This window comes from Cryptomeria japonica, chromosome 5, assembly GCF_030272615.1.
Source record: "Cryptomeria japonica chromosome 5, Sugi_1.0, whole genome shotgun sequence".
NCBI classification, from domain to species: domain Eukaryota; kingdom Viridiplantae; phylum Streptophyta; class Pinopsida; order Cupressales; family Cupressaceae; genus Cryptomeria; species Cryptomeria japonica.
Window position 1 is genome coordinate 178,454,381 of NC_081409.1, and position 11,983 is coordinate 178,466,363.

General features: G+C 36.9%; 1 protein-coding gene across 1 annotated transcript; it reads right to left on the reverse strand.

Moving 5' to 3' along the window:
• Positions 1 to 5,042: 5,042 nt before the first annotated feature.
• Positions 5,043 to 7,442, reverse strand: LOC131073313 (tubulin alpha-4 chain). The gene is made up of 2 exons (XM_058009722.1): positions 6,555 to 7,442; positions 5,043 to 5,865 (listed from the first exon to the last, which is right to left on the reverse strand). The coding sequence occupies exons 1-2, from the start codon at positions 7,251 to 7,253 to the stop codon at positions 5,209 to 5,211; spliced, it is 1,356 nt and encodes a 451-aa protein (XP_057865705.1). The 5' UTR covers positions 7,254 to 7,442; the 3' UTR covers positions 5,043 to 5,208.
• Between the last annotated feature and the right edge of the window lie 4,541 nt (positions 7,443 to 11,983).

Here is an 11,983-nt window from a genome sequence, read left to right on the forward strand (position 1 = left end):
ATTAAAATAAAATTCATTTATTTCAACAAATAGGTGCAAGTTGCATTTGTAGGAAAATGCAAGTTGGGGGGGGGGGGGGGGGGGGTTAATGATTTAAATAAATGTTTTATTTAATTTATTTAAAAGAGGAAAGGAGATTAAATTGAATAAATAGAATTTATTCATTTAATTAAGTGTGAATTTGGTTTAATGAATTAATTAAAATAAATTGAATAATTTATTTAATTAATAGGAGAATGTTTGAAGATGAATTAATTAAATATTAATTTAATTAACTGATGGCTAGTGGATTTTTAATCAAATAAATACGAAATATTCATTTAATTAAAATAGACAGATTTATGTGACTACACATTCCATTCAATCTTCTTTTTGAAATAGAGCCAAGAAATGGGCATAATTGTTTTCTTGACTTAAGCATGAAATTCGTTTCCATTTCTCTGTGTCAATAGTGGCACCACCTCACACCCTTTTTTCTCAAACACTTTCCTTTCGCTAATTTCTCCACAGAAACATCGAAATGGAGAAAGAAAAAGATATCACCAACCTACCATCACACAAACACAATCTATCCCATAAATGCACAATAATTTTACGCTATCATCCTTCGAAAGATATCATTCTCCAAGGTTACTGCAATTAAGTTGGTACCAAGTACAAACACAAGTGTGGGATTGAAATTAGTGTCGCAAGAATTTAAAAAAATAATGTCAGCTGCAAACTAAGCCGACCAAAGTACTTCCTCATTAGTGCTACCCCACCACTGGGATACAAAGGGGTCCAATTCACATGCCACATTGGACAAAAGGTTTGCCACCCCATTCCCAACTCTCTTAATATGTGAAATTTGATAATCTTGAAAGGAATTTAACTTCGAGAAAATAATTGAAATGAATTTATTTATCCGCCAACATAGAGAGGAACCCTTCAAAATTTTAAGTTTGCAAGCCAACTCAATCGCAAGCAGCGCTGCCTGCGCCTCCGCCTCATTGTTAGTACCATCTTGCAATCTTTGAGCTCCTTTAATTAAAACTTTACCTTCTGCATCATAGACCAGACATCCGACACCTGCGATTCACGGGTTGTCTCTCGGAGCCCCATCAAAATTAACTTTAACCCATCCTTGCTCTAGCTTTACCCAAGCACTATCTGACACCCCTCCACCACTAGGATTGACCCTAGAAAGCCCAGGAACAGGCTTGAACTACAATAGGGGTCATTTTAGCCTAAATCAACTTGTTTGCCATGCTAAACAGAAATTTGAGAAGTTGTGATTTGTTGTTGATGTAGAAACTACTTCTGAGATCGCCCTTTCAACTCTATCACATAACATCTCACTTGATTCCTCCTTTTCTTGAAAAATGTGTCTGTTTCTCTCTTTCCAAATCTCCCATATTGCAATTGAAGGAGTGGCAGTCCATATACATGAATAAACCGATTTCCTATGCTCTTCAAACCAAATCTTAAAGAGGTCTACTACTTTCAGTGGTAGCGAGATATCCCAGGAAAGCTTTTGCAACATGAATTTCCAAAAACACTTTGAGCCACCTTACAGTTCAATAGCATATGGTCTAAAGATTCATTATCAACTTTGCACATTACACACTGGAAAGGGCCATTAAACCTCAGTCTACTAAGTATGTCACCTTCTAAAATTCGCTCTTTCATGACCAACCAAGCAAAGACACCACCCATCAGTACACAATGAGAATTCCAACAGAGTTTGGTCGTCCAATCCTCAGCTACCACTACCTCCTTAATCACTTTATAGCCTATTTTAACTCAGTACATCCCTGTCTTTGAACCACACCATCTCAAAACATCCTCCTTGAGTGAGAGATAGGGTTTGTATTCTTTTAAAATGCCATCAAAGATAGCTAAATGGGGAGGGGACAACGGGAGTGTCCTAATATCCTTCCATCTCCACTCATCCACTTCATTCCTTCTTGAGATCTCCATGTAGTCACTAACCTTAGCCCCCACTACATCTCTACCACTTGCTTGATTGTCTCCACTCTAGCTCGCAAGAAGAGTGCTAGCCTCTCTTCCCAAGAATCTTTCCAAAAGTCAGCTTTCTCCCCACTCCCCAACTACCATGTAAGATGCTCTGTAATCACTTTCCTGAAAGAAATTAGAGAATTCCATATACCCGAGCCTCTGGGAGGATCACAGATAGTTAGAATTTGTTCCCTCTAGTTAGAGTCTCAGTATTTATGCACCAGAATTTGAACCCACTTCTGATCAGGCTTGAGATACATCTGCCAAATGAGTTTCGCTCCCATTGCTTCATTCAAGAGGCTCCAATTTCTCAAACCCGCACCTCTAGCCTCTCTAGGTTGACAAAGCTTGACCCAAGCCACAAGTGGGATTTTATCTTAGTCACTTTTCCCATTCCAAAAAAACTTCCACATACGTTGATTAATAACTCTTACTACTTCCTCAGGAATTTTCTGACACATCATTAAGTAAATTGGGATGGTGGACAACACCGATTTCAGCATCATTAGTCTACCAACTGAAGTAAGCCATTTATTCTTTCATCCCTCCAACTTGTTTACACAACAATCCACCAACCTATGCCACAACTCCACTCTATTTATCTCTCCAACGAGAGGAGTACCCAAGAATCTACCTGGTAAGCTTCCCACTTTCACACCAACGATCCGAACAATATCTCTCTACCTATCCAGTGGGGTGTTAAAAAAGAAAATATCATATTTAGCCCAATTTATCTGTTGTCCTGAGGCTTCACAAAAAGAAACAATAGCCTTCTTGATGATGCATGCTTCTCTAAGGGATGCCTCCCCAAAAAGAATGGTATCATCGGCAAATTGTTGATGCATTGAAGATTCCAATCTTGCAGCAATACTAATACCCTTCCACTGACCATTTCTTTGTAAGTTCTTGAATATGCCTCCCCATGGCAAAAAATTAGTATCCTTATTCTATGTGTTGCCTAATATATTGTGTACATATGATTTGAGAAATTTTAAGCTTTGGTCCTTAATTTTTCTCAAATTTTTCTATTTGTTGATTGTTAAGGGATAATGGTATTTAGAAGTACTTTGGGGAGGTTTCTAGATTACTAGGGTTGAGTTCTCTCGAGTAAAGCCTCTAAAATGGTTGGCTTTTATAGTCATACAAAAGCACAAATATAACACCGTTCATTCATATAAATGCTCTAGGATGATGTTGATTTATGTTATTTTAATGTTGTTATTCAAATATTACAATTATGATTCTTATTTTCAATGCATAATAGTTCCCCTTAATGTCTAGCAACAAATGAATAACCTTTGAGTGCCTTTAAATACCACAACATAGCAAAAGATCACATGAAAAGTGTATTAATGTGGGACATGACAAGAGGGAAATGCACATAAGTTAATAAATTTAAAAAAATTCAAGGGTTGGTTTCATCTATCTTTACATAAAAATTGATAAATGACAAGGAAACACTAATTTTGGTGAAGGGAATGAATACCTAGACATAGAGAGATAAATTTCAAATGTATAGGAATAGATGGGGATGCAGATTAAGATATAGGAAAATATATAAGAATAGATGAGGACATGCATGAGATACAATCAAATGTTTGAGAATAAATATAAATTTGGATAATAGAATGAACCTAACTTCATATATAATCATGTCATTTATTAATATATAATATTATTAAACCATTTTCACTCCAAAATGGGTTGCCTTGGTGGTGTGGTTGAGTTTTATACAATTGTTGTGTGGTTGATACATGTTGTGTCGTATCTCATGAGATGTTAGCCTGGGTGTTTACTTCTTGGTATGTGCACTAATTCTCTTAATTATTCATTTCTTGTGTAGTATCTTAGAGGATATTGTGTTTGGTTATAGTGTCTTATATTTGGTGTGATAGGTGTGGGGATGAAGGACACTCATAACTCCAGGGGTAAAGATGTCATTGTGGACAAGATTCCCAAGAAGTTAAAAAGGCATGTTTCTAGTGAGGAGGGGATGGCTGATTTTATGGTTGTGATGGATAGGGACATTGCTAACCTTGGTCTTTAGGTCTAGATGGGGAGAATATGGGCCTTGGCCAAGATTGTATCTATAAAGTGATGACAAAGCTTCTATTTGACCCTGGTTATTCTCGTAGAAGATGGATTTCATTTGATATGACATAGTCTCTCACATGTGCTTACATGTTTTCAATGATAGCAAGTTATTTCATAATTAAAAGTGATGTTGGGGATGACATGCATCATTCAAAGGTGCATCTCAATTTTTTCTTTGAGTAGTTGCATGTCATCAATCAATGTCAACTTTATCTCCAACATATTATTGAAGAAATTATTAAGAGTTTGAAGATCTTTTTTTTGGATGTCATTCTAACCTTTTCTAATTGTTGTGGTGATGATGATGAGATGGGAGCAAAGATAAGCAAAAAAATTTGATGAAAGGGGAGAACGCTATGAGGGTCCCCAATCAAAACTTATGAAATATAATTAGTAGTATATGTTAGGGTTCTTAGACTTGGTTATATAGAATTTGTTAATATAGCTATTAGATTTACTTTTGGTCCAAGTGCTCATCACACCTAGTTTTTTGGTGGTAATTTTTTTCTACTTTCTAGAGTTTTATTGGTTCCTAGATCATAAGTTGGGTTATATGTCATTTGTCAAAAAAAATTTCTTAAAATAAACTCAAAACCAAAGGTAAATTAACATAAATATACAAATTTCATCATTAGAATATTATGAAAGTCAAAATATAAAAGACCTAACAATAGACCCTTGTTTGTAGGTGATGTTGACAAGTTCTTAATGAGTTCTGACTAGATCGTGCCTTAGACAAATTTGGTAAAAACAGATCCACTTAATTTTGTTATTGAGGCTAAATATAATTCAATTAAATTAATTTGTTTAAAGATTATTTTCAACTAGATATAAAGATGTGTCAATAAACCTTTGTTCTGATATGGACCTTTATTCTGCTATGGAGTTTAAAGATTCTTCAAGAGCCTATCAGAAATCAACGTAAGCATGAAATACCTAATAACACCATATAAAACAGAAGAAAAATTGGAACATCTTTCACAAACTGGGTTTCAGATGATCTTAAACAAAGCACATTTCCAGGCAAGCTTCAGCCAAAAGCACTGGATAGCTCTGTTATTTCTCTGAATTTATTCCATTGAAAAAAAAACAAGATCAGTTATGGCTAAAAATCGCTCAGTAGTCATCCCCCTCATCACCCTCGTCGCCCTCACCAGACTCAATGCCAACCTCCTCATAATCCTTCTCCAGAGCAGCAAGATCCTCACGAGCCTCAGAAAACTCCCCCTCTTCCATACCCTCACCCACATACCAGTGAACAAATGCTCGCTTGGCATACATGAGATCAAATTTGTGATCAATCCTGGAAAACACCTCGGCCACACTGGTAGAATTGGAGATCATGCACACAGCCCTTTGAACCTTGGCCAGATCGCCGCCTGGAACAACAGTGGGAGCCTGGTAATTAATTCCACACTTGAATCCAGTGGGGCACCAGTCCACAAACTGGATGGTCCTCTTGGTCTTGATGGTGGCAACAGCAGCATTCACATCCTTAGGGACCACATCTCCCCTGTACATGAGGCAGCATGCCATGTACTTGCCGTGCCGAGGATCGCACTTGGCCATCATGGAAGATGGCTCGAATGCAGTGTTGGTGATTTCTGCCACAGAGAGCTGCTCATGGTATGCCTTCTCTGCTGAGATCACAGGGGCAAAAGAGGAGAGCATGAAGTGGATCCTAGGGTACGGGACCAGATTTGTCTGGAATTCCGTTACATCCACATTCAAAGCTCCATCAAAGCGGAGGGAAGTGGTGAGTGAAGAAATGACCTGCAAATTCGACCAAATCAAATCTCGATTTCAGAATAAATCTTGTAAATTCAGCAAAATCAAACTTCGATTTCAAAATAAATTTTGCAAATTCTTGCAAATCAAACCTCAATTTCAAAATAAACCTTGCATATTCAGCCAAATCAAGCCAAATCAAGCCTCAATTTCAAAATAAATCTAACAAATTCAGCCAAATCAAACTTCGATTTCAAAATAAATCTTGCAAGTTCATCCAAATCAAACCTCGATTTCAAAATAAATCTTGCAAGTTCATCCAAATCAAGCCTCGATTTCAAAATAAATCTTGCAAATTCAGCCAAATCAAGCCTCGATTTCAAAATAAATCTTGCAAATTCAGCCAAATCAAGCCTCAATTTCAAAATAAATTCAGCGAAATCAAACTTCGATTTGAAAATAAACCTTGCAAGTTCAGCCAAATCAAACCTCGATTTCAAAATAAATCTTGCAAATTCAGCCAAATCAAACTTCGACTTCAAAATAAATCTTGCAAATTCAACCAAATCAAACCTTGACTTCAAAATAAATCTTGCAAATTCAACCAAATCAAAGCTAGATTTCAAAATAAACCAAAGGGTTTCAAAGCAACCGAAGTTTATTAATATTTCAATTTATGGCGCCAAAATTGTCAAATTTAGGGGTTACAGAGGGTTCTTAGGGTTCGTGATTACCTGTGAGACGAGGCGGTTCAGATTTGTGTAGGTCGGGCGTTCAATGTCCAGTGAACGGCGACAAATGTCATAGATAGCTTCATTGTCCAAAAGAACAGAGACATCAGTGTGTTCCAGAAGCGAATGTGTGGAGAGCACACTATTGTAGGGCTCAACCACAGATGTCGACACCTGCGGTGAAGGATACACAGTGAAGCCTAGCTTGGATTTTTTGCCATAGTCCACAGAAAGGCGCTCCAGAAGAAGCGAACCTAGTCCAGATCCAGTCCCTCCGCCCACTGCATTGAAGACCAGAAAACCCTGGAGACCTGTGCAGTTATCTGCAAGCTTCCTGATACGGTCCAGGCAAAGATCCACGATCTCTTTGCCAATGGTGTAATGGCCACGCGCAAAGTTATTAGCCGCGTCTTCTTTGCCGCTGATCAGCTGCTCCGGGTGAAAGAGCTGACGGTACTCGCCAGTGCGAACCTCATCTATTACAGAGGGTTCCAGATCTACAAATACAGCCCGAGGAACATGTTTGCCGGCACCAGTCTCACTGAAAAACGTATTGAAAGCATCGTCTCCGCCTCCGATGGATTTATCGCTGGTCATATGCCCATCAGGCTGAATACCGTGCTCGAGGCAGTAGAGCTCCCAGCATGCATTTCCCACCTGGATTCCGGCCTGGCCAATGTGGATCGAAATGCACTCCCTCATTTTCGAAGCTTAATCACAAATGAAAAGGGGGGAAAATGTGCTGCTCTGAAAGCGAATAACAGTGAAGGCGGCGTTTGCAAAGACGCCCTGCAATTCTGTAAGTTCTTGAATATGTTGTTCAGTTTACTCCATATATATATACAATTTTGTAAGTGTCAGGAACGATTTTTTATTTGAATCTGTTGTGATTACAACAACACCATTTCTTAATTAACACATTACGAAGAGAATCTCAATTTATTATATATTAATTATTTAATTATTATATTTTGTATTTTTTTTAAATTATTTAATTTAATATATATTAATTCTTTAATAATTTTTGTTAACACATTTACACATATTATTTCAATCTTTCAAATTAAAGAAAATTGAAAAAGTGTAACTTAATAATTACCTACTTTAAACCACATCATTTGCTCCTAAAATCTAGACACTTTGTTGGAAATCTTTATAAAAAGATCATAAAAATAGGGTCCCCAATATAGGAAACGTTTCAAACAAAACAATATTGGAAAAGAGTATCACCAAATAATTAGCTTTATTAAACTTCATCATTTGTTCCTAAAATCTAGACACTTTGTTTATGATCTTTATAAAAGGAGCATAAAAATAAAGTCCTCAATATAGGGAATGTGGTTTGGCATAAGAAGAAGGAACATAAGAATAGGGTTTTATTGGAAAAGAGTATCACCAAATAATTAGCTTTATTAAACTTCATCATTTGTTCCTAAAATCTAGACACTTTGTTTATGATCTTTATAAAAGGAGCATAAAAATAAAGTCCTCAATATAGGGAATGTGGTTTGGCATAAGAAGAAGGAACATAAGAATAGGGTTTTACAGTTTAGTATATATTAATTTAATAATAATTTTTGTTAAAGAATTATTCAAACCACTTTGATCTTTCAAACCAAAGAATATTGAAAAAGAGCATCTCTTAATAATTACCTTCATTAAATCACATCATTTGCTCCTAAAATCTAGACACTTACTTGGAAATCTTTATAAATGGAGCATAAAAATAGGGTCCCTAATATAGTTGGCATTAAACCATTTAGACTTGGTCTAATGATAAATTTGTGGAAGTCCAGACATGACTCAAATTTTATTCCTAACACATTTCAAAGTGTTGTTTACAATCAAATATAGATATTGACATAAATAACCATTCAAATATTAAGAAATGGTGTAAAAGAATATGTAAATTTCAACTCAAATATTAATGTTAAAGAAATTTATCATTTACAATATTGTTAAACATTGTCAAATTCAATAGTCAAAATTAAATTTTGATCAATAAAAATAGGACAACTATCTATTAACCATACGGATTGTGGCTTGAATTGACACTAATTGGCATTAGAACAAGGAGCATAAGAATAGGGTCCTTAACATAGGTAATGTGGGTTTAATTGACCCCAATTAGCATTAAACCATTTAGACTTGGTCTAATGATAATTTGAAAGCCACCTAGGTTCTCAAACATACCAAAAAGATAAAATAAAATTAGATAAATCAACAAAAATACATATAAGTTCTAGTTGTGTATACAAAACATTGAAAAAAAATAACAATGGTTAATTCCTCAAGGGGTTTGGTGGTTTGGAAATTTTTATGGGAATGTAGCAACATGATCACATACCACATTTCACGAAGAATTGGAAATGGCAAGTGAGCCAAATTTTGGATGGACTCATAGAACGAGGAATAATCCATAAGCAATTTAATCAAAAACCTAGATTGGATAAGAGATATGGTAAGAATTCATGTAGAATTTGTGGAGGATTATGTTTCACCTTTCTAAGGACTAGTGGATTTTTGTTTATGATATTATGATGTCGGATCATGCCAACAGGGCAAGGGACACCCGCTTGGAAAACTCCCTACTATAATACCTCCCAACCCCTCTCAGAGAGGAAGACAGTGATATTTTAATGGCACAGATCACTAAGATGGAAGTTAGGAATGCAATTTTCTCAATGGGTGCTTTTAAGGCTCCTAGACCAAATGGCTTCCCCCCGACCTTCTTCCAAGACTTTTGGGACATTGTTGGAACTAATATTGTATTGGCCACCAAGGACTTCTTTAGATCAGGTAAGTTACTAAAGAAGTTAAACAACACTTTTATTGCTCCGATTCCTAAAACGTGGGAACCTACTCTTCTTAAGGATTTTAGACCCATCAATCTATGCAACACATTGTATAAAATCTTCTCTAAGGTTTTAGTCAACATAATCAAACCATTCCTACATAATATTATAAGTTCCTGCCAAAAAGGCTTCATTCCAAGAAGGCAAATCCTGGATGCGGCCATTGTCACTCATGAAGTTATTCACTCAATGGATAAAAGTCATTAGCCCAGTATGGTGCTAAAGTTGGATATCTCAAAGGCCTATGATAGAGTGAATTGGGCTTTCTTATTTAACGCCCTCTGAAGGCTTGGGGTTGGTGATAAGCTGCTAAATCTCATTAGGGAACGCATTTCAATGGTCAGATACTTTGTCTTGTTGAATGAGATCCCTAGAGAACCCTTAAAGGCTTCAAGAGGAATTCGACAAGGAGACTCCCTATCTCCCTACCTCTTTATTATTTTGACCGAAGTCTTAAGCAAAAACTTTAGTTACCTTATCAGCAAGAGAACTCTTATGGGGATCAAACTGACTTCCTCGATCCCCCCTATGATTTTGCAACAATTTGTCGATGATACCATCCTTTTTGGGGTTGCTTTAGTGGTTGAGGCTAAGGAATGGAAATATTTCCTCAATTCCTATGTCGGGGCTTCCAGCCAACATATCATCTATGAAAAAAGTAACATCTATTTCTTCCACATAGTTGAAAGACTCCAAACCAAGATCAAGCCTATTCTAGGGTGTCAGAATGCGTCCCTCCAGGCACATATCTTGGACTACCTCTAATTGTGAAGGAAGTTTCTAAGTCCTTTTAGGTCTCTATCCTTGAGAGAATGTAAAAGAAAATGGTTGGGTGAAAGGGAAGACTTCTAAGAAGCGCAAGGAAACTTCAGCTCTTGGCTTCTTCCCTCTAAGGGCCCCTGGTGTACTTACTCTCACTTTTTAAAATCTCAGCCTCAATGCCTAAGAAACTTGAAAAAATCCAAAGGACTTTCCTTTGGATGGGCATGGAAGAGAAAAGGAGGCTTGCCTTGATTGGTTGGGATAACGTTTGTGTCCCTTGAATGGTTGGGATAAATTTTGTGTCTCAAAATGCTATGGTGGGGTAGGGATCAGAAGAATCTCTCATTTTAACAAGGCTCTTTTGTCCAAAACTGCTTGGATGTTGAATTGTCAAATCACTAAATGAGGTCGCATTATGTGCACTAAATACCTCACCCAAGATAGCTTCTACAAGTTCCTAGAGGTAGAAGGAGTTCCTAGGGGATCCAAAATATGGAATACTATCCTCAAATGCAAAGACATTGTCAGTCAGGGCATGAGGTGGCTCATTGGCAATGGAAGAAATATTCGCTTCTAGGAAGACTGCTTGTTGGGAGACAAACCTTTGGTTTCTTCCCCTTCCCTTAGAAGGATTTATCACTCCACCATGGAGTTATTTGGCTTGCGGGTTTCTGACTTCTTCTCTGACAACTCCTGGAAGGATATTTTTGCCTACTGCTAGGATCAACCACATCTTTTGTGTGTTGCTCATGAATTATAGGCTATGCTAAATACGATTAGGTTACCCCTCTTCCCCAAAGAGGATAAATTTATCTGGAAATGGAACTTGTGTGGGTTGTTTTTAGTTAAATCTTCCTACAGTAGTCTCCTAAGGATCAACAACCCCTGAGACTAGTGGAAGAAAATTTGGAATCCTCATTTTATCCCCAAAATCAATTTCTTTTGGTGGGTTGCCCTTCACAATAAAATACTCATGCTTGACAATCTCTCCAAGAAGGGGTTCCAATTATCTAATAGATGTGTCCTATGTAAATCAAATATTGAAAACTCATCACATCTCTTTCTACATTGTGACTTTGCTAGAACTCTTTGGGGGATGGTATGCCAGAAATTCGATCTCCACTGGTCTATGAATGAAAATTGATTCAACTTGTGCTGGAATGGGGAGGCTCAACTCAGAACCCCCTAATTGGTCAGCTCTAGAAATAGATACCACCACATTTGATCTGGAGTATCTAGAAAAAAAGGAATAGCAGGATTTTTCGGGATACTGAACTTTGACTGAGTCGGTCTTCTAGGGATTTCCCAAACTCTTGTTGGAGAATCTATTTGTCACTTTAGTTAAATTGTCCCCCAATCCCCTATCCACTTTTGACTATGATATTGCATGCAGGTGGAACCTCCCACACTCTTTTGCAACCTTTGATAATTCCAAATGCATATGTAGATTGAATACCAAATGGAAGCCACCTAATCGGGGTTACATCAAGATCAACTTCAATGGTGTTGCAAGTCTTGGTATGGTTGTTGGGGGTGGAATTTTAAGATCTCCTACTAGGGAACTGGTTGCAGATTATGTTGGTAACTTGAACGAATATTCAAGGAATCAAGTTGAAGCTATGGGACTGGTTTGGGGCCTCTATATTGCACTCTCCACTAGTGTTCAGGTTATTGCTATAGAAGGAGATTCTAAATTAATAATTGATGTTGTTAAAGGGTTGAATAGAAGAAATTGGTCGATTGATGGTATTATCAAGGATGCCTTTATCATTTTATTTGTCTTTTACTCTTTCCTATTGAACCATATTTACAAAG

Coding starts and splice junctions, on each gene's coding strand:
- LOC131073313 (XM_058009722.1), bottom strand. CDS start 7,253: ATGAGGGAGTGCATTTCGATCCACATTGGCCAGGCCGGAATCCAGGTG. Junction 5,866..6,554: donor TGAACCGCCTCGTCTCACAG/GTAATCACGAAC, acceptor TCGAATTTGCAG/GTCATTTCTTCACTCACCAC.